The following is a 25,816-nucleotide window of genomic DNA, read 5'->3' as shown; positions in this document are numbered from 1 at the left end:
CACCCTCAGGTCTCAGTCTCCGGAGGAGCTACAGATTAAAGACATGAGCCACCTGTGCACAGTAGGAAATAACTTTTGACACTGGATTAGGCAGATTTCTTAAATAGAATATAAAATGCAAGAGCCAGAGAGAAAAGATAAAATAGACTTTGGGTTTAAAAACTTGGAGTCTAACTCTATGAGGAGAAGGGTTTTTTGTTTGTTTGTTTCTCCCCATTTAACTGTTTCACTAAAAATAAATTCTTGCTAAAAAATACACAAATAAAATGAAAAATCTCTCTTTTCTAAGGTCACAGTTAAGAAAGCAGAATAGCAATAAACTAGGACAAAAATTTACAAAACACATTTGAAAAAGGATTATAACAAGCATACTAAAGGTGTACTATAGCCTAATTATTACTAAAACAACTCAACTGGGCAAAAGATTTCAATAGACATATCACAAAAAGATAGGTGACATGTGAAAAGATCCGTTAGGGTCATCACTGAAATGAAATGAAAACCACAAGAAGACAGCCCCACATACCCACGTTTCACCAAAATGAAACGACAGTATATCAAGTTTTGGGTTCGGTAATGAAGGCTGCTGGCCTAGAGGGCAGAGCAATTCTGAACAAGTTTGGAAATTTCTTTTTCTTTCTTTCATTCTTTTTTCTTTTTACTTTTTCTGTGGATGCTGGGTATTAAATCCAAGGCCTTGTTCATTCTAGGCAAATGTTCTATCATGGAATTACATTTTCAGTCCTGGAGGCTTCTTAAGCATATAATTTAGTACTTGTAACTCCAGTGATTTGTTCAGGATCAATGAAAACATACACCCATCCAAAGTTTGGTATGTAAATGTTTACAGGAGCATCTTGCGTAATAACTAAGAGTTATGAAAAAAACAAACAACAACAACCCTTAAACTTCCATAACAGATGGGATACATTTTGACATATCCATACTGTAGAGTAAAAATTCAGCAATTTAAAGGAGAAAAATACATTTTAGCAACATAACCAATCTCAAAAATACTAAGCTGAGTGAGGTAGCTCAAGCTCAAGTCTTAGCAGTTACCTAGGAAGCAGAGATGGGGGTGGGGGTAGGAGTCAAACTTTTAGTCAGCCCAGTGAAAAAGAACTTGAGACTCCGTCTCATTCAATGGCTGGGCAAAATGGAATGTATCTGTTACCGCAGCTATAGGAGAAGCACAATGGCTGGGCAACAGAGGCACACAAATGTCATTCCAGTGATGTGGGGAAGCACAAATAGGAGGAGTACAGTCCAGGCTGCCCTGGGCAAAAAGTGAGACCCTACCTTAAAAGTAACCAATCCAGAAAGGGGTTGGAGGTTTGTCCAAGTGACAAGAGTACCTGCCCAGCAAGCAGAAGGCCATGAATTCAATCTGCAGGACTGCCAGAGGAGGAGTGTGTGTGTGTTAATGAAAGACATCATATGTTACTCATACATGAGCTCCACAAGCACGAATTTCTAGATAAGGTAAAACTAGTTACAGAAAGCAGATTAGTAATTCACTAAGGTCAGAGGTTAAGGCAGAGCCAGATTACAAAGCAAGGGGGAAACATTTCAGGGTGATAAAAATATTCCATCTCTTGTTAGTGGTAATTAAGCAGCTGTATACAAGTAAACATTCTTCCAGCTGTAAATTTAAAATAGATAAACTTTACTCAATAAAGGTGTAAAGAATGAAAAAATATGAATGACAGTACTTACAGGTCTCGCTTATTAAAGCAGAACAGTACTCCCAAAAGAGTTGTCAGTAGGAATGCTAAGCAGACAGGTACAACTATGGCTTCAATTTCTCCTTGAGCTAATAAATAAATAAATAAATAAACAAATAAACAAATAAATAAAGAGTGAGAAATAATCTTTTTTTTTTTGCCAGTCCTGGGCTTGAGCTCAGGGTCTGAGCACTGTCCTTGGACTTTCTCAAGGCTAGAGCTCTACCACTTGAGCCTCAGCACCACTTCCGGCTTTTTTTCTATGTATGTGGTTGGTACCCAGGAATCGAACCCGGGACTTCGTGCATGCTAGGCAAGCACTTTAACCAGTAGGCCAAACTCCGGGCCGAGAAATAATCTTTGATATATATAAAAGGAGAAACAATGTAACTTCCTACCCAGATTACCCTGCCCTAACTTTTTTCAGTATTTTTAGATGCTTTGAGTTAAAAATTACAAATATAGTTTCACTAAAGATAGTCAAGATGCTGAAATCTGAGGATGGTGGTTCAAAGCCAACCTGGGCATAAAATCCATGAGACTCTTATCTCCAATTAACTTCCAGAAATCCAGAAGTGGCACTGTGTGGTTCAATGTGGCACAGCACTAGCCTTGAGCTGAAGAGCTCTCAGGCACTCAGGCCCAGAGTTCAAGCCCAACAACAACAACAAGTAAACAAACAAAAACCAAAAAACAAAAAACACTGCCCCCCCCAAAAAATAGAGAGAGATCTTTTTCAGTGACTTATAGTGTGGTGTGAAAAAGACAGACTGGAGCTACAGGAATGCCAATATGAGAGAAGTAAAGACCAAGCAATGCACTTGAAAATGATATAGAGAATACAAGATGCAGAGAATAATGAGCAGCAGCTATGAAAAGCCAGATTAAACAGGACTCGATACCTGGGTCTATGTGACAGGAAAAATGTCCTGGATATGGGCATGGTTGTGATTGTGGCATGGCACAAAGGGAGAGAACTGTATTTAAAAAAAAAAAAAAAAAAAAAAAAGAATAGGGGCCAGGAGTTTAGCCTAGTGGTAGAGTGCTTGCCTAGCATGCACGAAGAGCTGGGTTTGATTCCTCAGTACAACATATATAGAAAAAAGCCGGAAATTGTGCTGTGGCTCAAGTGATAGAGCTCTAGCCTTGAGAAAGCCCAAAGACAGCGTCCAGGCCCTGAGTTCAAGGCCCAATACTGGCGAAGAAGAAGAAGAAGGAGAAGGAAAAGAAGGAGGAGGGGGAGGAGGAAGAGGAAGAAGAAGAAGAAGGAGAAGAAGAAGAAAAAGGAGGAGAAGGAGGAGGAGAAGGAGAAAAGAATGCCTTCAGGCAGGGGTAGAGAGCCTGAATGGGTCCATTAGGAAACTGGGATATGGACAGAGTTCAGGAGAATATAGGAACAAGTAAAAGTCAGCAGAAATAGAGAACAAGAAGGAGGAAGCAGAAAGAGGTCATTCAGCCTAGTGTGAGTAGAAAAACAAGGAAAAGAATGGTTACAAGAACCAGGCTGCAAAGGGAAGCTGAAAAGTAGAGGTAACAGGTAAAGACTAAAAAAGCACACACTGAATATGCCAACGAAAGCCTTTGAAGAGTGACACCTGGAGTGATGGTGGAATTAGAAACCTGATTTCAGTAGAAATTACAACTCTTATCTCTTGATCTTTAGTGGAAAAGCTTCAGCAATGCTAGCTAAGTGCTCCGTCACTGAGCTACTCCCCACCCCCTAAAGTATACTTTTAAACAGCATTTTAACGCTGTAAGTCCATTTCCAATCTGTTTAAATTTGAAAAAAAAGATTCAAGTTCATTATTTCTTACCAAACTTTGGTGTAGTGAAAGTGAATTCCGGGCCATCCTTGCCACCTTCATCTGTGTATGCTGCCATTCTCACCATGTACAGTGTGTCACTAGTCAGAGAGGACAGTGTGTATTCTGTGTGGGAGGAATCCACATTCACCACTGGAAGAAGAAAAACCAGATGTGCTTTAGAGTCCCGAATTCAATGACTTTTGCTCCTCTATTTGCTCACCTCTATTTGAAATTATGAAAATATTAATAAGGTACAAAAATACTTGCCCAGAAAACAACCTTCATAACTCAGACATTAAATTCTGTAAGGACACCACAGTAATTTTCAAATAGGGGCATGAACATACCCATAGGACATATCTGCAAATGTCTACTAGAATACCATATACTACAAGATCATAATCAGATTCTTAATAACTAGTGGTTTTATTACCTGTTTCATTTCCAATGCTGCTTTTGTAAAATATAGTGTAATTTCTAATAAACCCATTCTGATCATCAACGGGGAGTCGATCCCACTGTAACACAGCCTCATTTTTCCCTACTTTTTTTGTCCGAACAGTAGGTCCTTTGGAAGGTGCTAGAACAGAATAGATGCTTTGTTAGCCGAAAAGCATCAGACTTTAGAAAATAAGCAGAATTCAGTAAAGCTTCCTTCTGAGAAAATGGGGTTCATGTCTGTATTAGAAAGTGATAAAATGTCTTTAATGCACTAAATGAAGTTTTCAGGGACTTACCAGCTTGTTTAAGGTATGCCTTTGTAGATTCAGGGCTTCCTGGTCCATTCATATACACTGGAATCACTGTGATCAAGTAGCATATGCTCTCCTTTAGGTTCCCTACAGTCAGAATATAAGATTAAGCATTTTTTTCAATTGATTACTCTTTACTTCCACATAGTAATTTTGTAATTGGGGACCATTTAAATTTTTTTCTTTTAGAACTGTAGGGCTTTTGTCCCCCCCGCCGTCCCGTCCCTCAATCATGCTGGAGATTGAACTCAAGGCCTCAAACTTGCAAGGTAGACACTCTATCCCTTGAGCCATACTCTTGTTCCTCAGTTATTTTCAAGGTAGGGTCTCGCTTTATGCTAAGGCTGGCCCAGGTTGTGATCCTATTACTTGTGTTGCTGGGGATGACACATTTGTGCCCCTGCACCCAGCCATTGTGCTTCCCCAACAGCTGGGTAACAAGTGCACACTGTGCCACTGAGTAAGATAGAATTGCATGAACTTTTTATTTATTTATTTTTTGTCGGTTGTGGGACTTGAACTCTGGGACTGGGCACTGTGCCTGAGCTCTTCTGCTCAAGGTTACTGCGCTACTTCTTGAGCCATAGCATCACTTCCAGTCGCATGAAATTTTATGCCAAGGCCACGATTCATTGATTATTGCTTCTCAATTAGGCAAGATTACAAGCATGAGACAACGTGACTACAGTTACAAAAGTGAGCATGGCTTCTGCATCCTGGCCTCAGTCTTGACACAGGAACACTATGAAAAGTAAAAGGTTGGCTTATGCGTATAGTGAGTATGGTGAGGCTAGAGCTTAGGCTCTGAGCCTGGGCTCAGGCTACACAGTAAAGCCTCTTGTTTTAAGAAGAAACAAAACAAGCAAACAACAAAAAGCAAACCCAAATAAAATGCAGAAGGTTGCTTTTACTGTCAATACTGTGAACAAAAAATATCACCTAATGTTATAAATAAAGGCAGCGATTGTATTTATATTAAGGATTTACTAAACACTGATCCCAAATTATTTTGGGTATTACTTAAGAGTCTGACAACTCTTATCTTCTTTAATTGTCTGAGAATGGCAAGATGCCACTCAGAAGACCTAGGGAAAAGATCATGAGTGCTATTTTCTCCAGTTTAAAAAAAAAAACAATTTGTGTTATGCAGAGTACTTCTTATATTTATAATCCCTCCAAATTACAAGTAAGCTAGTCTTTTGGCATGCAATAGCTAAAAAGAAATTATAGGCATTACAGTCTGTACATATTGCAAAATAAGGTGTGTTATACTGATGTTTCCACTGTCAATGAGAACTTATATTTCAAACTGGACATGGTGGCACACACTTGTAATCCTAGCACTCTGGAGGGGAGGGTCTCCCAGGAGCACTGAAAATTGAAGACTAGCCTGGGGTTACAGAGTAATGTTGAAATGAAGTTGGTATACAGAATAAGACCCTATCTTAAAAAAAAAAAAAAGAAAAAAGGAACTTTTATTTTTTAAACTAGTATTAATGCATATATATTATACATATGTATATATGTATGTATGTAGTGCATATATATATACATATATCTTTTCTTGCCTTCTTAAGCATATTACTATGACATCATGAAATGAACATTTCTAAATTCTATTGCAATGGTGATGCTTTCAGGGCTTCTGCTATACTTTTAAGGCTTTTCAGATTTCTATTACCTAGTTACTTCCAATGTCAGGAGAATTTTTATTTAATACGGCTGATAAACTAGACAACCAAACTTATTAATAACTGTCTGGTTAGTGACAGACAATGTCATGAATAACTCTCAAGTATTTTGGCCAATAGCTTCCAACTTTGGACTTTTCAATAACACTTTTCTTCATTGAAAAAACATACATGCCAGGTGTATTTATTTCCTGAATGCTTTTGTTTTCTCTTTAAAGTTATTATATTAAATCACAGCCATGGTGTGGTAGTACCTTACTTCCCAGAACAATGCATTTTAAAACTCTACACTATACTTTGTCTCATTAGTACTTCTGATGGAAAGGCTTAAGGAAACCTGTACTCCAGTTTGGATCTTCCAACAGTACCTGTGAGAAGTTAGCCAAGTGGCCCAAATACACTAATATCGCCAATAAAGGTACAGAGAACACACACACACACACACACACACACACACTGGAATGAAGGTTGGACTCCACTTCTCTCCTGCTTTACACTTTTGTGGGTGTTCTTAACTGGAATATTTAAAGAAAGCATGAACCCCCACTCTTTCCACAGAGACCTTAGAGAGGTGAAGTATTTATTAAGTGTGATTTGCTGATACCCATTCATCTACTGGAAGGCTTCAATGATATGCAACAGAAAGATCAACTCAGTATGTTAGCCAGGTGTACCATACCTCTTAAATAGGTGCTGCGCACAGTGCCTTCTTCCTGCTGCCAGTCTGGAATACAGGGTGATGTGTCTGACAGCTTGCACCATTCAATTATGTATTTCTTCACAGATTTACTTGGAGATGTCCACTCCACCCAAAGCTTGTTATCTTTGGGAAATGCTTTCAGATCCATTACGGGATGAGAAGCTTTAAAACAAAGATTGATGCCAATATAAGTGAACAATCATAGATTTGAAATTTCAGTTCATTATAAAATATGATTTATCAAGTTTTCCAAAAATAAAATTACATTATTATAGCGTACCTAATTTTCAATCTTAAATTCTTGCTATCCCCTAATTCTTTAATATATATATATATATATATATACATATTTTTTTTTTTTGTAATTTGTTTTTGCCCTTCCTGGGGTTTGAACTCAGGGCTAAACCCAGGGCTTCATGCATGCTAGGTAAGCACTCTATTACTAGGCCATGCTTCTGGCCCCAAGTTTTATATATATATATATATATATATATATATATATATATATATATATATATATTTGAAAGTTACCAATAAACAATACAAAGTTCTTAAAACTCTGAAATATCTCAAAAATCCTATTATGTAACCAGGAAGTGCTTAATTGAGTAGCTCACTATCAAATTTAAGAGATAAATACAAAGATGCAGGTACTTCACACATCATGATGAAATCTGCCTGCTTATCTAAAATATGGCCATCTCAAATTTGGAGGTGACTGATTATCTGTATTCTTTCCCCATGGTCACAGTCCTGCCCTAACAGCTTTTCAATCATCTTTAAGCCACGCTCCATCTCAGGCACAAACCTTGAAAGTCAAGAGCGGGAATCGTCAACATTGCTGCATCTGACTTGCCAACCAGGTTTCTTGCTGCTAGAGTTGCTGTATAGCGATCATTTGTGATGTTTAATGTCAGTGTTGTATCATTAACTGTGTAATTTTGTAGATGTGATCTCTGTTTTGTAAGAGTCACTTCATAATTCAAGATTTTTCCATTGGCTTCATAAGGAGGCAGTGTCTAGAATAAAATATGTAATTCATGAATGAACAAATCTTGAATAACCATTTTTCCATGTTCACAAATTTTGCCATTTACGTAAAACGTCCAAACACTTACTGGGCTGAAAAACTCATTTTGAATCCTTACTACTCATTGGTAAAACAATAAAAATACGACCTCAAAGACAAGTGAAACTGGGGTAGCTCTGTTAGCTTCTAATTCTGCACAGAATTCTGAAGTATTGTCATGTGGACCTACATTCTTCATGCTCGAGTCATTATTCACCTTATCTATAATACGATTTATTCAGAGCACATATGTAAATTAATTCATCTGCAAACATGGATCATCTCAAACCTTTATTACTTTCTATGATATACCTTACTAAATTCAGGGAACCACAGAACCAGGTTTTTACAGAGCATTTACTTTTATAGAACTATGTTGAAATACCTTTGAGGTATTATCTGCAGTTTATCAGTTCGACCTTTTGTAAGTTATATAAAACTTTGTGTTTCTATTTATGAAAAACAGTTACCAAATGCTTTGCCAATATTAAAATAAAACCATTAAGTATTCCCATATCATAAGTATTCCCAGTACATAAGATTAAAGAATATAAACCTGTCATTTAAAAAATTTACCTTCCACATAAGCTGTACAGATCTATAGTCATGAGTTGTAGAAGAATTTATCTTAAACCAGAAACTTGGTGCTTTGGATGGTCCTAAAGAAAACATAAAATTCTTAAAGAAAATGTTTTTATATTAATGATTAAATAAAAATTTAATTCTCTCATTTTATTCTTTTTTTTTTGGCCAGTCCTGGGCATGGGCTCAGGGTCTGAGCACTCTCCCTGGCCTTTCTCAAGGCTAGCTAGCACTCTATACCACTTGAGCCTTAGCACCACTTCCAGCTTTTTTCTATGTATGTGGTACTGAGGTATGGGACCCGGGTCTTTGTGCATGCTAGACAAGCACTCTACCACTAGGCCAAACTCTCAGCCCCTCTCATTTTATTCTTATTGCCAGTCAACTAGCTATTGTTCCTCATAGCACCATTTTTCCTCTCAGTACAAACATGGAGTCTTCCTTTAGTCAGGGTGCTAGCCTGATGATTTATAACCATTTTTTATTTATTTTGGGGATGTAGTCTTGCTTTGTTTCCCAGCTGATTTCGATGAACAGCTGTATAAACAAACAATGCAGAACTCAAACAGAAAAAGACCATGAAATTAGTAGTACTTGCAAGCACACTCCTGAAGGCCTAGAAATAAGGCTAATGCAGCTCGGGCAAATAGCAAGAAGAGTCTATCTCAAAAAAGAAAAATACCTGTTATATTGTATATAAGCTTATTTGTTTATTTGAAATAGGGACAGAAGGGGGGGGAACAAGATGAGTGGGAGGGAAATGGGGACAAAAAGATGAGAAAGGTTATCAAGGTTTGAGAAATAATATACCCATTACCTGATGAATGTAACTGTAACCCCTCTATACATTATCCCAACAATAAAATACAATAAGAAGAAAGAAAAAGAAAATCCTAACTAGTCACAGGAATCTGGATTAGGAGTTCCAAATCAGCCACTGCAAGACTGCTTTCTTTGGTAACATTGGTGAGCATGACAAGAGAAAATCCTTCACCAGTAGAATATTTTCCTTGACTTCTTTTCTGGTGGTACTGGAATTTGAACTCAGTGCTTAGTAGGCAAATGTTCTACTACTTGAGCCACGCCCCCAGCCCTTTTTGTTTTTATGCCCAAGCTGGCCTAGATTGCTATCTTCCTACTTACATGTGTTAAATAGCTAAGATAACAGATGTACATCCTCACATCCAGCTTTTATTGGCTGAGATGTGGGTTTCTTTGAACTTTTGCACAGACTGGAGTTGACCCACAATCCTTTCTTGATCTTTACCTTCTGGGTCACTAGGCCTATGCCTTTAGCAGAGCTGCAAGTGACATATTGAAGGGTAGGTTTTCAAATCAAAGCTGCTGCCACTGAGGCCCGAAGGGTGAGACTGGGAGAGAAAAAAAATTCAACAAGAAGAATCCATATGCCATGGGAATATTTCTTGATGGCTACTTTAAATATAATTTTAGACACCAAGTAGGTTCACACTATCAATAATGCCAGTATTTTTAAATCTGGGTGTCCTTAAAAAGAGAAGTGTAAGGGGATGGGAGTTTGGCCTAGTGGTAGAGTGCTTGCCTAGCATGCATGAGGACCCAGGTTCGATTCCTCGGTACCACATACATAGAAAAAGCCAGAAGTGGTGCTGTGGCTCAAGTTGCAGAGTGCTAGCTTTGAGAAAAAAGCCCAGGGACAGTGCTCAGGCCCTGAGTTCAAGCCCCAGAGATGGCACAAAAAAGGTGTGGGGGGGAGTGTAAGACACTATAGTTTGAATAAAATGATCACGAAACAAGAAGCAGTGAGATGTATGTTATCAAAAGTAGATATAATTCTCAGGGCAAATCCTACTAGCTTTTTATCTTCATACACTCCGTTACTCACTATCTTCATATGTGATTCCACTTGCAGCTTCACTCCAGTCACTCCAGTAGCCTTTCCCGTCTTCCTTCATACAGCGAATCCTAAACTCATACTCTGTGAAGGGCTTCAGGTCCTGGACAGTGAATGAAGTTCGTGTGGAGACTGTATCTTCAGGAGGGATCTGAAAATAAAGCAGAGTAAGTAAATAAATGCAGCATAAACAACAAAAAAGGTTTCTAAATTGTGTATGATTTTAGAAACCAATTTAATGCAATAAGATTATTAAACAAAATTCAACCTCTGCAGAAAAATAAAAACAAATCAAAAAGCTTTATCAAAATCAATAGTTTTTTTTAGGTTTGCAGAGTATGGAAAAGCATCTGTTGTCTTCTTATTTTTCTTTCTGTCATAGAGCTTACAATGCTTAAAATCTCACCATTGTATACACCACTTGGAATTCAAGCCGAATATTGTGTGTGACATAGGCTGAAAATTCCAGCACTTGAGATGATGAAACAGAAGGATCTCAAGTTAGACTGTCAGGCTGAATCACATAGTGAGACTGTCCCCAAAACCAAACCAAACCAAACCACCCCCACACACACGCAAAACAAAACCATCCTTCCCTGAAAAAAATCAAAGAATTAAAGGAGGGCTTACTAAAATGATATAGGGAAGAGTACAGGAAATCCTTCGTACAATTAGCATTCTGGGGATCTTAGCTACTCCCATCCCTGGGATCAAAGGGATGAAGCAAGGCATTAAACCCCACAAGACTGTCAAGAGTGCTGCCATGATAGAAACAACTTTAAGCTGAAAGACAAAACCTGCTCCATGGAGAAAGGCAAAATAAATATGCTTATCTTACTTCTCTTCAACCCCTCTTCTTGCCAGCCAAGCTGGCTCCTTCCATCAACTTGTAAAAGTTACATACAATAGGAACCCACAAATGAAATCCACAGGAAAAACAATAGCTTGTTTAGTCAAGAAAAAGTAGGTTAAATATGGATACATAACTCTGGTTGCTTCAGTTGCCCTGAGGTTTCAATATTGTGTATAAAATAGACATTTTCTGAGCCCTTTAAAAAGTGGGGTGGTGAACAGAAGTAGGAAGATCCTGGACCTGATTCCCTTTATTAGACCGTCATTATTACAACCAGATCAGTAAAATGAATGAGGGAATGGTTAAAAGCAAATACACACTACATTCAGAAAATGACTGGGACTTTAGGTGAGAAGGTTCAAAAAGGCTATTTGAACATTTGTTAACTTTCAATTTACCTGGCTCCAAGTTGAGGCATCTCTGGTTCTATAATGGATGTCATATTTCAGTCCTATAACTTCTTCAATATTTGGATTGATCCATGTTAATTGTAAGATAGTGGACAGTTCCTCTGAGTTGCTCACTGATAAATTATATGGTGAACTGGGCTTCACTGAAGAATAAATAAATCTTAATAAATAATAAATCCCAATGGTGATCATGGTTACCTTTACTTCATATACAAAGGCAAACACAGTCTTAATTTTCTTTATTTTATAATAGTTATTCATTCTTACTAAATGAACTAATTTCTCTGATAATGATGATTATATTATGCTATATAATAGAAATGAATGGTTTCTAAAGGAAACCATTGTTTCCCTTGTCTATTTGGTATATTTGTTAATTTTTAAAGATTCAGACAATGATTATAGTAAGAAAAAAACTGAAAAAATAAAATAAAACAGGTATATTGTGACGACAACAGCATAAAACATTTGAGCCAGATATTGGTGGCTCATACCTATAATCCTAGTTAATAGGCTGAGATCAGACGATGGTGATTCAAAGTCAGCCTGGGTAGAAAAGTCTGTGATACTCTTATCTCAAAAGCTTTCAAAAGTAGAGATGTAGCTCAAGTAATAGAGAACCAGCCTTGAATGGGAAAAGCCAGGTGAGAATTTAAAGCCCTGACTGAGTTCAAGTCCTAGTAATGGAACCAAAAAAATTAAAAAAAAAAAAACTAGACAAAATCCAAAAGATATTTGAAGTAAAAATACCCTAGTATAGGTGAAATATGGCTATTTTTCCCTTCCCAAATTATACTTAATACTGCTGACAAACTAATGGCAAAACTCACTATATTACCTTAACAAAGTCTCTAGTTCAGGCTTATAGCTACCTTTATCCACAGGATCAAAATTGAGATGATCAGATGTGACTTTTCCAAGGGCATTCTCTGCTTCTACCCAGACTTCAAGGTTCACAAAAAACACAGGAACATATTCAACAAGGCAAAAATTGGGGGTATCACGTTTTGCTCTACAGTCAGCAAATTTGTCTGTCGCCCTAAATACAAAAATAGAAAAAAACAACCATTAAAAAATGGATATGAAAATACTAGAATGAAAAGATTTTAAAAAGAATTTTGTGAGACCCAATCTGTTCTGGTGAAATCTTGCAAAAATTATAAATCACTAAAGACAAATACCATTTCTTAAAAAACAACCTGCCAGTCTTTAAAACTGAATGTGCTTTATATCTTAAAATAATTTCCAAAGTTTTTTATATTTACTTACATATATTTTTATTGTAATTAGTAGAAGGGCTACATCATATTCACCAGGTAGAAAGTGCACTATTTCACAAACATTGATACCCTTTTCTCAAAGTTTTAATCTGAGAGTACTACTTTAGAATTGTATGCTCTGATTCCTGATTCTTCTTATCCTTGTGATTCTACAATAGCTGTTCTGTCTTTTCCTTAAGAATTACATTCCAACGGAGAATTAGAGAATTACATTCCTCTAATCTTCTACATAATATCTATGGGAGTTTAGCCTAGTAGAGTGCTTGCCTAGCATGCATGAAAACCTGAGTTTGATTCCTCGGTACCACATACATAGAAAAAAATAATTTCCATGGCAAAAATTTAATTCAGCATAGCAAGAGATCAACAATAAAAACAAGTTGGAAGAACCACAATGTACTGTAATAAAGTTAAGTGAGTGTGATATCTCTCAAAATATGTTAATTGCCCTAATTATCAACCTTCTGTGCTGATGTACTATAATGCCTGTGTGATGAGTAAAATGAGGGGAATGATACAGATCCCAGAAGATAGTATTAGGCTGTACTAGTTTCTATTTCCACCAACAGTGAATCCACCATAGGGGGATGTGGCTCCCTACCCACATCCTTTCCAGCATTTTTTTTTAATGGCTGCCATTCTGATTGGGGTAAGAGAAAATCTTAAGTTTGGTTCTGATTTCCACTTCCTTTTTAGCTAAGAATGATTAGCTCAAGGATAGTACCCAGACCCTGAGCTTAAGCCCTAGGATTGGCAAAAAGAAAGAAAGAAAGGAAGGAAGGAAGGCAGGAAGGAAGGAAGGAAGGAAGGAAGGAAGGAAGGAAGGAAGGAAGGAAGGAAGGAAGGAAGGAAGGACAGACGGAAGGAAGGAAAGAAAGAGGAGGGAGGGAAGGAACAAAAGAAAGAAAGAAAGAAAGATCCAATTTGAATCTGAATAAGTCCATGATCAAAGAGAGGACAGTATAATATCAGTAAAAATAACAGGGACTGCTGACTCAGATCTATAATCCTAGATACTCAGGAGTCTGAGATCTAAGGATTGAGGTCTGAAGCCAGCCCAGGCAGACAAATCGGAGATATTCTTATTTCCAATTAACCACCAGAAAGCTGGAATTAGATACACTGCTGAAGTAATAGAACACCAGTGGTAAGTGGAAAAAACCCAGCAAGAATTTGAGACCCCAAATCCAAACTCCAGTACTAGCAACAAAAAAAATCAACTAATAACCATAACTATTGAAACATACCAAATATGTTTAAATATAAATTTTTAATAGGGGAGAAAAAAATTGCTCATTATTTACCTTCTGAAGTGGCTAGAGAGTCATCACAAAAATAAAGGAAGATATTAGTACTGTTTTTCCTTTCTTATCTGAAGTCCTTTGGATAGCCTATTGTGGTTGAAAGGAAGTTTTTCATTTCAGGAAACAAAAATAAAAAGAAAAAACCCAAAAGAATCCCCATAATTGTGAAATACATGTATCAGTAATGATTACTGTTGACTGCTCAAATCTTTAGGAGAAAAATAAATGGAAAAGAACAGGATTCCCTTAGAAGTATTGTGATGACTCATAATTTTCTGCAGAAGAAAATACTGCATAAATTAGATTGTAACATTCTGTAACACTCAAAAATTACTTATGGGGAAGAAAAGCAGGTAATTAATTTTCTCTTAAGTTGGGATGGTGTCTGGGACTGACTAGGGAGACACATGACAGCTTTATGGGAATATTAGCAATGTTCCAAAGCTCAGGTTTGAGTTACAAACATATGCACTTGTCGATATAAATCACTGAAGGAAAGACGCATGTATGACCTTCATTTTCATTAAATGAAATTTAGCTGAAATAAAGCCACACTTATAAGTTAATACTGACTACTAGTTAATCACGTAAAGACTGAAGTGCTTAGGGGTAATATATACTAGTGCCTACAACTATTCTGAAATGCATTATAAGAGTCTGAATCGATGTAGACAGCTGGATGCAGACCCAAACTGGTATGTGAGATAGAAAACACAGTGAAATGTCACTTGTAGATTATATGTGACAGGTACATGAAATTCTTCCAGTTTTTTTTTTTGGGGGGGGGTCAGTTCTGGGGCTTGAACTCAGGGCCTGGGCTCTATCTCTGAGCTTCTCTATGCTAAAGGCTAGCATTCCACCACTTGAGCCACGGCACTACTTCTGCCTTTTTATGTTTATGTGCTACTGAGAAATTGAACTCAGGGCTTCATGCATGCTAGGCAAGCATTACAACACTAGGCCATTCTCAGTCCTCTTTCAGTCTTTTTAAATTTGAGAAAAACAAGTAGGGAAGTTTGCATAATGCTAACACCACCTGAAATCACTGCTGAATATTAATACTAGGAAAATATTTTCATATATATGAATTTTCATATGCATATGAAAATATATATCATATATATGATGTCATAGAATAAAATAAAGATTATTTTAAATTTTTCATTCAATATTATTGATAAGAGTTCCAACAAAAATGGCTCAGTTACAAAGCCCAAAACATAAAACACAGTAACTCACCATTCAGACTTCAAAGTGAAATTTGTTTCCAAGTACGTCGCCCTTCCAGGGTCCCACTGACACATCATACTCTCTGCCCCATTCACAATGCAATTCAGGTTTTTAGGTTTTTCTGGAGGAACTAAAAAGGAAATAATAAGCTATTCTCAAGAAGCTTTACAGAAAAAGTACTATCCAATGTACACACAGCTAACCACTTAAGATTTTAAAAAACAATACCAAGAGGGCCCGGAGTTTGGCCTAGTGGTAGAGTGCTTGCCTCACATGCATGAAGACCCAGGTTCAATTCCTCAGTACCACAAACACAGAAAAAAGCTAGAAGTTGTGCTGTGGGTCAAGTGGTAGAGCATTAGCTTTGAGGAAAGCCCAAGGACAGTGCTCAGGCCGATTTCAAGCCCCAGAACTGGCAAAAAAAAAAAAAAAAAAAAAAAAAAAATCCCAAGACATAAACATGGACATAATGAACATCTAGTGATTGCAAAATTAATTTTTCTTCAAACTCTTCAATTTCTTTTTATTTTATTTATTTAGTTTGTTTGTTTTTTTACCAGTCCTGGGCTTCAGCTCAGGGCCTGAGCACTGTCCTTGGACTTTCTCAAGGCTAGAGCTCTACCACTTGAGCCTCAGCACCACTTATGGCTTTTTCTTTTCTTTTCTTTTTTTTTTTTAATATGACTTATGGTTTTTTTCTATATATGTGGTACCGATGAATTGAACCCGGGTCTTCGTGCATGCTAGGCAAGCACTCTACCACTAGGCCAAACTCCCAGCCCCTTCAACTTCTTTTTAATTGTGGCTTACTAGTTTGCTTCATATTAATTTTGCACCTAAATTTATAACAAGTTAAAAATATCAATGATTTCTTTATTAAGTATATTTTATACCTAGTATTTATGAACTTGAGTCATATGCCTGTAATTCTAGCTATTCAGGGAGTTGAGATCTGAAGACTGAGGTTTGAAGCCAGTCCAAGTAAAAAAATCCAAGAGACTCTATCTTCAATTAATCAGCAAAAAAGCTGGATTGTAGATGTGCCTCAAGTGGCAGAACATCAACTGTGAATGAAAAAGTCAAGCAAGAAGGAGAAACACTAAATTCAAGCCCTATGATAGGCACAAAAAAAAAAAAAACAAAACAAAAAAACTGATGCTTGCATTATGTTCAGGAGATGCAATTAAAAAGAAGTAACAATAATTTATGTATTTGCTCATACTGCTTTCCCACACTCTACAGGAAGAAAAGCAAATCCTGAGATTATAAAACCTGGGTGGGCGATAAATTTGGATGACAGTTTACATTCTTTCTTTTGACCCAGGAGGAATTCCTCTGGTACTTACTCCTCCTCTGCAGGTAGTAAGCTCTCCATACATGCTCTCTCAGCATTACAGAAGACAAAGTTCTCCTGAATACACATAGATTCCAAATCAACACTCTTGGAAACAAGTCTCATGTCAAAACATATGTTTTCACCTTTATTTATTTTTTTGAGAAAACTGACAAATGTTTGCCTTCTAGAAAAGGACATGAAATCTGGGTTATTCTTTGGGATTTTTTGTATTTCAATAATGTGAATAGAAGTCCTAGACCTAAGGTTAATTTTCTTTAAAGTAAGGCTAAAAGTTATAGAGTCCACAAAATTTATTGCATTCCATAAAGGCTAACAAAAAAACATAAAAACAGAGTTCAGCTTTGGCACTGGTGGCTCATACATATAATCTTAAATACTCAGGAGGCTGAGATTTGAGGATCTCAGTTCACACTAGCCCACCCAGGAGAGCCCTGTCAAACTGTTATCTTCAGTTAATCACCAAAAAAAAAAAAAAAAGTTTTTTTTTCCTACCACCAGAAGTGGTAGAGTGCTAACCTTAAGCAAAAAAGCTCAGGGACAGCACCTAGGACTTGAGTTCAAACCTCAGGACAGACATACTGCACATGCACACACAAATACAGTTCAAGAGATCTGACAAAGTCTGAAATAAAACAAAACTTACAGCCTGAAAGGATGTTGATTCCATAGACATTCTGCTCAATCTGCCCATAGGTAAGAATGTTGCACGTAAGCTGAACATTCAGTGAACCCACATTTGTAAAGGTAACACTGGATGTTGTTCTGTTTATAATGGCATATTGTTTTTTAGGAACAGCAAGATGGTTTGTTTTCCAGATGATATAGCTAGCATTTACATGAAAATAGTTCATACACTTTTCCTTCAGCACACAAACTGCAGTGAAATTTGTACCACGTTGTACAACTGGAGATTCAGGGCTGATATAACCACATGGCTCCAGAAGGTCACCTGAAAAAGAACAACAGTTTTGAAAATGTAGAAGGAGATGGGGCTGAAGGTATTGTAATTCATGGCAGGATGGTTACTAGTATGCCTGAGACCTGGGTTTCATCCCAGCACTGTAAAAACAAAAAAAGACAGAATATCCTGGTACAGAATGATACCTGTCTGTTGGCCACACAGTCACTCAGTCTTCACTAAAATATTTCAAAAGCAAGAAGGAAACACAGATTGTAAGTTAACATGCTCAAAGAATAAGATTGGGACAAAAAAAAAAAAACCCAAGTATACGTGAGTGACTCAGCCAACAGTATGAATATATGCCTTCCAACACTAGAAGAATAACTAAGAAGGGAGCTCCATTTCTCTTGGGATATTTGACTTGAAACCCAGTCAAATGTAAAGACCACATGAAAAGGTTATGTATGTTGCTCTAGCCAGCGGCCCCTGGCAAAACCCTCATCAACTAGCCACTAACATTAGGCATGCAAATGAAAGAGCTCACAGGAGGTTTCAGCTTTGAATATATTAGCTGAGGCCTTAAGAATTGTTGAGTAAAGCTGAATTCAGTCTGGCTATGTCTTGCTTTCTGCCTGTTTGACCCCAATAAAATAAGAGATGAAGAATTGGTATAAACCTTGGATTACAATAGGGCAAAACCTAGATACATAAAGCCATATAGGATGAGGCTAAATGAAAGGACCTCCAGGATATGGGAACAAGAGCCATATAATGTGTGATTGTTGTCCTTAATGTACTATGTTATTTCTCATCTCTTTTGTTGTCCTTTGGTTATTCTCAAATTGTTACAGTATCTTATCTTCTTATCTGGTATATTGTATATATGTTTGTTTATTTGAAATAGGATAGGGAAAGAGGAAAAACAAGATGAGGGGAAGGAGTGAAGGCAGGGAAATGGGGACAAAAACATGAGAAGGGGTATTAATGTTTGTGAAGTAATGCACCTTCTATCTGGCCAATATAATGTAACACTTCTATTAATTACAATAAAAAAGATCCAATAAAATAAAATAAAATGAGATGAAACTATGTTGTATCTTAGCTGCCAGAAAACTGTATTAATCTGTACAAATAATATTCATACCTATCGTAAATAATGAAACTGCTATACTGACCACATCTAGTTCTGATATATTTGTTAATAGTCAATGATTGTAACTGTAAATTGCAATAACTCCAGATCAATCATAATAACACCTATCAAAACAGACCTTGATTAGTTACATTTACAGATAAGAATCTGAGGCATGAATTATAACTAACCAAAGTCCTGTTGGTATGAGGGAACACTGGGATGGTATTATATTTTAAATATAATACAGATAACCAAGAAAGGAATCCTAAGGGCAATGAGCTTGCATAGGGGCCGAATCCCATCACATAAAGAATGATTAGGATAACTTAGTTTAGTTTGGTGAAAAGCCCAGAGACAGGAAAGAATTCCTCCAATAATTGAAGAAGTCAAAAAAAGCAAAAGAAATTAGGACTTCTCTAGAATTAGAATGGGGAAAAATTATAAGAAGGAAATATATCTTCATGAATTAGAAAGGCTGAGCTTAGGTCAAGGGTAGAGTATCTGTCTTGACTGATTGAGGCTTTGGATGTGATTCTTATTACCACAATTATTATTATTATTAATAGTTTTCCTTAGTAAGCACGACCTTCAAAACAAACGTTCTAACAGTGCCAGGAGCGTGGCCTAGTGGTAGAGTGCTTGCCTAGCATGCATAAAGCTCTGGGTTCAATTCCTAGGCACCACATACACAGAAAAAGCTGGAAGTGGTGCTGTGACACAAGTGGTAGAGTGCTAACCTTGAGAAAGCTCAAGGACAGTGCTACATCCCTGAGTTCAAGCCCCAGGACTGGCACCAAAAAAAGAAGTTTTAACAGGTGACGTGTTCAAAGTAAAGTTGTACTCTGGATTTGCAAATGGTTGAATTAAAGCAGGACTTCCCTATCTATATGTGATGAAATATCAAGTTTTTCTTCCCATCTGTCCTAGACTTACATGTTTAATGCGTAATTCCACTATTTACATGCCTTTATGTCACAGATACATACATCGGTTAAGAGCTTCTAAAATATGTATTCTTATTTTCTGCATGTATCTCTTTTTAGACTAGTAAGATCTTATCTGGATGAGAGTTTAAATAGTGTTCCTTCAGTTATCAGTCACTGCTCAGTAACACTCTGGGTGATTAAGGAGTGTAGTGCTAATAGCTGATATCCTATTCTTGTTATATTGTATTCATAAACTGCTTTGACAAATGGCAAAGATAATAAAGTAATAAAAGCAAAAAATATCCTTCCAAAACCTCATTTTTGGTCCTCTTACCTTAAAGCTACTATATTAATCAGGATTTCTGAAGGATTAAGAACTTGAAGTCAAATTGTATAAAACAATCTTTATAAACTTTACTTATTTTAAAATAATTGTAAGATATTCTCTCATTAATAATCCTAGAAAGTATAAATATATCAGCATAATTATGGAATTATTCAATGTAAGCTTAATAAGTACATAAGAATATACCAGCCTAATCAACCAGGACATATCATGAATCTTACCTAAAGATCCAGCAGTGAGGAAAATAACTAAAGCTTGCACTAGCCAGAACTGCAACTTCAACATCTTGTACAAGTATTTCTGGAATAGACACATGAAATATTTTAATATACTGAATTTTTCTTATGTACATACAACAAAAATCTGAGTGCAATGGAATACATCTATATCCAGCTACTTGGGAAGCTTAAATCTGGACACTATCTGAAAAACAACTTAAAATCAAAACAAGGGCTCAGTGAAGGCCTGGCTGAAGTGGTGGAGTGCTTGCCTAGCAAGTGTGAGGACCTGAGTGCAAATTCCAATATAGGAGGGGAAAGAGGGAAGGATGGAGGACAGGGATTGTTTACTGGACTTTTTTTTCACATATTTTTTATTGTAATTAATAGAAGGGTTACATTATATTCACCAGATAGAAGGTGCATTACTTCACATACATTGCTACCCTTTCTCATGTCTTGGTCCCCATTTTCCTTCCCCCTCCCACACCCCTCATCTTGTTTTCCCCCCTTCCCTATCCAATTTCAAATAACTAAATACACATTTATCCAATATATCAGATAAACAAAGTGAACCACTGTAACAATATGAGATAACCAAGGGACTGCAAAAGAGATGAGAGGTAACATAGTACATTAAGGACAACAATCACTCATTATATGGCTTTTGTTTCTATATCCTGAAGGTCCTTTCATTTAGGTCATACTGTATGGCCTTATGTGTTTACTGGACTTTTACAAAGAAAAAAAAAGTCAAATAAAGTGAACTACTTACCCAACTCACAAAATCAGCCAGTGAAAAAGCAGGGATTTGAAACACAACTTCTGCCACCAAATGTCATGTTTTTTCCTACTGGATCTTGCTGTAAAGATAGAAGAATCTTGTTCAGAAAGCTGACATGGACAGTATTTATTACATGTTTTTTCAAAACTGTTACCTGATATTAGGCTTTACAGTGTGCACAGAGAATCCCATTTTAGAGATCTTGGAACTTCAGATACAGTAATCCTATAAGCCCTTGTGCAAAATAGCCTATTGTTTTTGTTTTTCTGGGGATAGGTCATGCTGTGTTGTCTGAGACCAGCCCATACTACTAGGCTCAAGGAATCTTCCTGTCTTGGCCTACTGAGTAGCTGGATCCAAGATGGAGTAATGGCATGCTTTGAAACATTTGCAACATTAAGGTAACCCACACCTAATTCAAACTTCTTTGATGTTTACAAAGTTCACAGAAACGTGAGAGGGTTGATTTGTTGAATCTGCCACAGACACAGCAGTTAAGAGAATCAAATCTTTTGTCTTTTGTTGGTACTAAGTTAAGACCATTGACTGACTCTTCAACTGACAAATTTATTTTATTTTTATAGTAGTGACTCCTTTCTGTAATATAATAACTTAAAAATTAGGCAAAACACTGCATTCCTCATTATCATTTCAGACACATTGAACATTTGATATAGTTAACAAGGAATTAAATTTATAACATTACTTTATTTTTTATTATTTTGGCCAGTCCTGGGGCTTGAACCCAGGGTCTTCTCCTTAGGCTTTCTCAAGGTTGGAGCTCTACCACTTGAGCCACAGCACCACTTCTGTCTTTTTCTATGTACTGGGGAATTAAACCCGGGCCTTTGTGCATGCTAGGCAAGCACTCTACCACTAGGCCAAACTCCCAGCCCCTATAACATTATTTTTTAAATTCCAAATTAAAAGTAAAAGACTGTCATGTAAAAAATTCCTACAAAGCCCAGTGCTGGTGGTTCATGCTTTAATTTATTCAGGAGACTGAGATCTGGGGATTGTGGTTCGAAGTTGCCCCAGGCAGGAAAGTCTGTGGGACTCTTGTTTCCAAACAACCACCCAAAAGCTGGAAATGGACCTGCGGCTCAAGAGGTACTTTAAGCAAAAACAGCTCAGGTTCTCCACGCACTCATACTTCCTTGCACCCACTCATAGTCCCCACTGGGCTTTTGAGTTTCCTAACTCAGGGTCGGTACCCAGCATGCCCCCTCCCAAAAAAAAACAGTTCCTATAATTTCATTTCTTCCCCCACAAAGAAATAACTTCTTTGGACACTCTGCAGATAGTCTTGTGCATTTTTCCGTATATATAATTTTAATATTTAACATGCCTTCCTATTTTGCAAAGATGATATTACACAAATGAGAAATGACCTGTAAACTTGCTTTTTTTCAACTGAACACTACATATTGAACATTTAAGTCATACATAAATTCCTTACAATCTTTGTTCAAATTTCCCTTATAATGATCTCCCTTCAATATTCCTTCATATTGCTTATTATGCCCCTGTTTCCTTTTTTAAAAAATATTCTAATACTGTATGTAAAGAGCAATTCATTAGGCTTTGTGGGCCTTCAGTTTTCTGTTGAAACTAGTCAGATGTGCCACTAAAGTGCAAAAGCAACCACAGACAACATGCAAACAAATCACTACGACTATGTTCCAATGTATTGTGACTGCAACCTGGATTTATCCTGTGGGTCCACAGTTGTCAATGTCAATTCTTAAAAAAAAAAAAAAAATCACATAAATTATTTTTTCTTATCCTTTGCTATAGATTGAATTACCTCCAACATTCACAAAGATATGTTTTAAATCCTAACCCCCAAAACTTCAAAATGTGCTATTTGGAAAGAGAACCATTGCTGATGCAACTAGCAAAAATGTCACAGGACACTAGGGTGGGCCCTTAAATACAATGTAACTAGAGTCCTTGTAAAAGAAAAACACACAGAAGGATGTCATGTGACATAGGCAGAGATTAGAGTGCAACTGCAAGCTCAAAAATGTCAAGGACTGTTGGTTACTATCTGAAGCCAGCTTGGGAGAGTAAAGGAGGATTCTTTTAAGTCTTGGGAGAACTTTCACCTTTACAATCTTGACAGAATGAGTCTGTTTTAAGACACTAAGTTTGCAGTTTGCTACAGGAGTCCTTGGAAATGTATTACCAAAACAGAATAGAGCAAATGAAGCAGAATATTTGTTTATTTAGTTCCCTGCTACATTCCTGGAATTTACAATCAAATAGCACTCTTTGGTGATATATTTGCCAGCTGAAAAATTGCTCCTTTTTTTGAATTTGAACAGAATATATCAGTGTAAAAGTATAATGCACTTTAACTACTGGTGAGTCTTTGGATATGTGCTTTAATATCTTTGAGGTAAATACCTACAAATAGAATGGATAGGACATCTATCTGGTGTTATGTTTAGCTATACGTCTCCTTAGGTGATGTGCTCATTTAAATATTTTGTTCACTTTTTTTTTTTTTTTGCCAGTCCTGGGCTTGAGCTCAGGGCCTGAGCACTGTCCTTGAACTTTCTCAAGGCTAGAGCTCTACCACTTGAGCCTCAGCACCACTTCCGGCTTTTTTCTATATATGTGGTACCGAGGAATCGAACCTGGGTCTTCATGCATGCTAGGCAAGCACTTTAACCACTAGGCCAAACTCCCGGCCCCTTGTTCACTTTTTTAACTGGGCTCTTCGTTTTTGTCATCAAATTTTGAAAGTTTTAAAAATGCATTCTGGATATAAAACCTGCATTAGAAAATTCACTTGTACATAATTTTCTCCCAATGTATGGCTTGTCTTTCTTTTACTTTTTTTTTTTTTTGTATGTCATGGGGCCTGAACTCTGGGATTGAGCACTGACCCAGTTCTTCAGCTCAAGGCTAGCGCTCTACCACTTGAGTGACAGTACTACTTCCAGTTTTCTATTAGTTAATTGGAGATAAGAGTATTATGGACCTTTGCAATAGGAATGGCTTTGAACTATGATCCTCAGATCTCAGCCTCCTGAGTAGCTAGGATTACAGGTGTGAGCCACTGGCACCCGGCCTTAAAATTTCTTTTTGAAGATCAGATGATCTAATCTTAATGAAATAATCACATAGTGCTTCTGGTGTTATACCTAAGACATGGTTGCCTAAAGTCATTAAGATTTTTCCTGTGGTTTTTTTCCTTCCATAAGTTTTGGATTTCATATTTAGATCTCTAAATCATTATGAGTTAATATGGACACAGTCCATTGTTTTAGGATTATTTATTGGCCATACTACTTCTTTTCAAGCTGTCTTTGTACTTTGTCAAAGATCATTTTGTTCACACAGAGTGGTAAATTTATTTATGAATTTTCAATTCCGGGGTAGACATTTTTTTTTTAATATAAAGGGCTATAGGTAAACATTTTAGGCTTTCTTAGCTATAAGGCCTCTGGTAGAAATATCATTATACTGTTGGCACAAAAGCCACCTGCCCCAGATAATACACTTACAAACCGTATGGCTGTGCTCTAATAATACTAACTAAAAAAACAGGAGTGAGCTGGGGTTTACCTGTGGGCTGCAGTTTGCTGACTCCCTTCCACTGATCTATTTGCTTACCATTATGCAACCACATTCTGCCTTGACAACTATAGCTTTTAAAAATCTTGAAATCAATGTTTCCGGTGCACTTTAAAAAATTGGCTATCATCCATTTATTTCTTTGCAAGTAAGCTCTTCTTTTTCTCCTCAGGTTAGATATTAGATTCCTTTTTATCAATGTGATTGAGCAACTGAGCAATTTGATTATGACATCCCCTTAGTATAGTTTTATTGTGTTTATTATGCTTGGAGTTTATTGAACTCCTTGGAGTTGTTGGTTTATAGTTTTTGCTAGAATACAAAACGAGAAAATGATGTTATATTGTCTACTACTCTTTCTTGCACTTCGATAATCAAGATGTTTTCTACTCTGGCTTATAGAACAGATTGGCAGTAGACTAATGCAATCATTAAAGATTATTTTCAGTTCTCAATTATCACCATCTTTCATCACCTAATGCTTGATTATTATCATATTATATATTTTGGGGTTTGTTTTATTTGTTTTAGGCAGGCCTTGGTCACTTCATCCTGTCTAAACATGCCAGTCACACAGACATTTGGATACCAAATTCAGTAAGAATTACAAATATTCACGGAGTAAGGCCTAAATGGATTTAAGAAAACAAACCTGTCAACTCAATAGGTACTTAAAAAGCACCTGCTAACTTAAAAGTAAATCAAAATATCAGAAAACTGAGACTAAAAAGAGGCTATCCTTATTTTTTTTAATTTTTTTTTGTGGGTCATGGGGCTTGAACTCGTCCTGGGCGCTGTCTCTGAGCTCTTCAGCTCAAGGCCATCACCCTACGCCTGGGCCTGGGAGTTGCTGCTGAGCTCTATAGCTCAAGGCTACAGCCCTACCCTTGAGCCAAGCCCCACTTCCGGTTTTCTACAGATTAACTGGAGATATGAGTCTCAGGTCTTTTTATGCCTAGGCTGGCTTTGAACCTTGATCCTCAGATCTCAGATGTGTATTTTAAAAAACAATGAGACTGTACAGAAAACAGTAGTAATGAGATACCTATTCCAAAAAAATGGTTAAACTAATCTGCCCTAGGAGAAAGAATGAAAGTGATTACTGAAGAGAATATTAAATTTTGATGCCAGAACATTCAAATTTTAACAAGGCAACACATTCATTATGGGAAACACATTCATTATTATGAAAGGAATAAAGTTCCTGCTCTAAGTAAACATTCAGCTTTATATAATCCAAATGATCACCAGATATTAACAGCTCTGATTGGCTAACTTTTCTCATGAAATC

General features: G+C 36.8%; 1 protein-coding gene across 1 annotated transcript in view; it reads right to left on the bottom strand.

Moving 5' to 3' along the window:
* The window catches only part of Il6st (interleukin 6 cytokine family signal transducer), a 34,121-nt gene that overhangs the window by 3,618 nt on the left and 4,687 nt on the right, over window positions 1–25,816 (bottom strand). The window contains exons 2-15 of the mRNA XM_090331927.1: window positions 20,932–21,019; window positions 20,160–20,238; window positions 17,274–17,579; window positions 15,283–15,403; window positions 12,332–12,498; window positions 11,448–11,602; window positions 10,188–10,347; window positions 8,318–8,400; window positions 7,481–7,691; window positions 6,652–6,834; window positions 4,267–4,368; window positions 3,963–4,109; window positions 3,539–3,679; window positions 1,717–1,813 (exon numbers count right to left, since the gene is read on the bottom strand). Of these exons, the coding sequence (XP_090188053.1) occupies window positions 1,717–1,813; window positions 3,539–3,679; window positions 3,963–4,109; window positions 4,267–4,368; window positions 6,652–6,834; window positions 7,481–7,691; window positions 8,318–8,400; window positions 10,188–10,347; window positions 11,448–11,602; window positions 12,332–12,498; window positions 15,283–15,403; window positions 17,274–17,579; window positions 20,160–20,223 (1,937 nt within the window). The 5' untranslated portion in view covers window positions 20,224–20,238; window positions 20,932–21,019. The remainder of the gene's footprint in view (window positions 1–1,716; window positions 1,814–3,538; window positions 3,680–3,962; window positions 4,110–4,266; window positions 4,369–6,651; window positions 6,835–7,480; window positions 7,692–8,317; window positions 8,401–10,187; window positions 10,348–11,447; window positions 11,603–12,331; window positions 12,499–15,282; window positions 15,404–17,273; window positions 17,580–20,159; window positions 20,239–20,931; window positions 21,020–25,816) is intronic.

The sequence above is a fragment of the Megascapheus bottae genome, chromosome 4, assembly GCF_031878675.1.
Source record: "Megascapheus bottae isolate mThoBot1 chromosome 4, mThoBot2.hap1, whole genome shotgun sequence".
NCBI lineage: Eukaryota > Metazoa > Chordata > Mammalia > Rodentia > Geomyidae > Megascapheus > Megascapheus bottae.
Note: the sequence above shows the minus strand (reverse complement) of the source record. Positions and strands in the feature narration are given on the sequence as shown.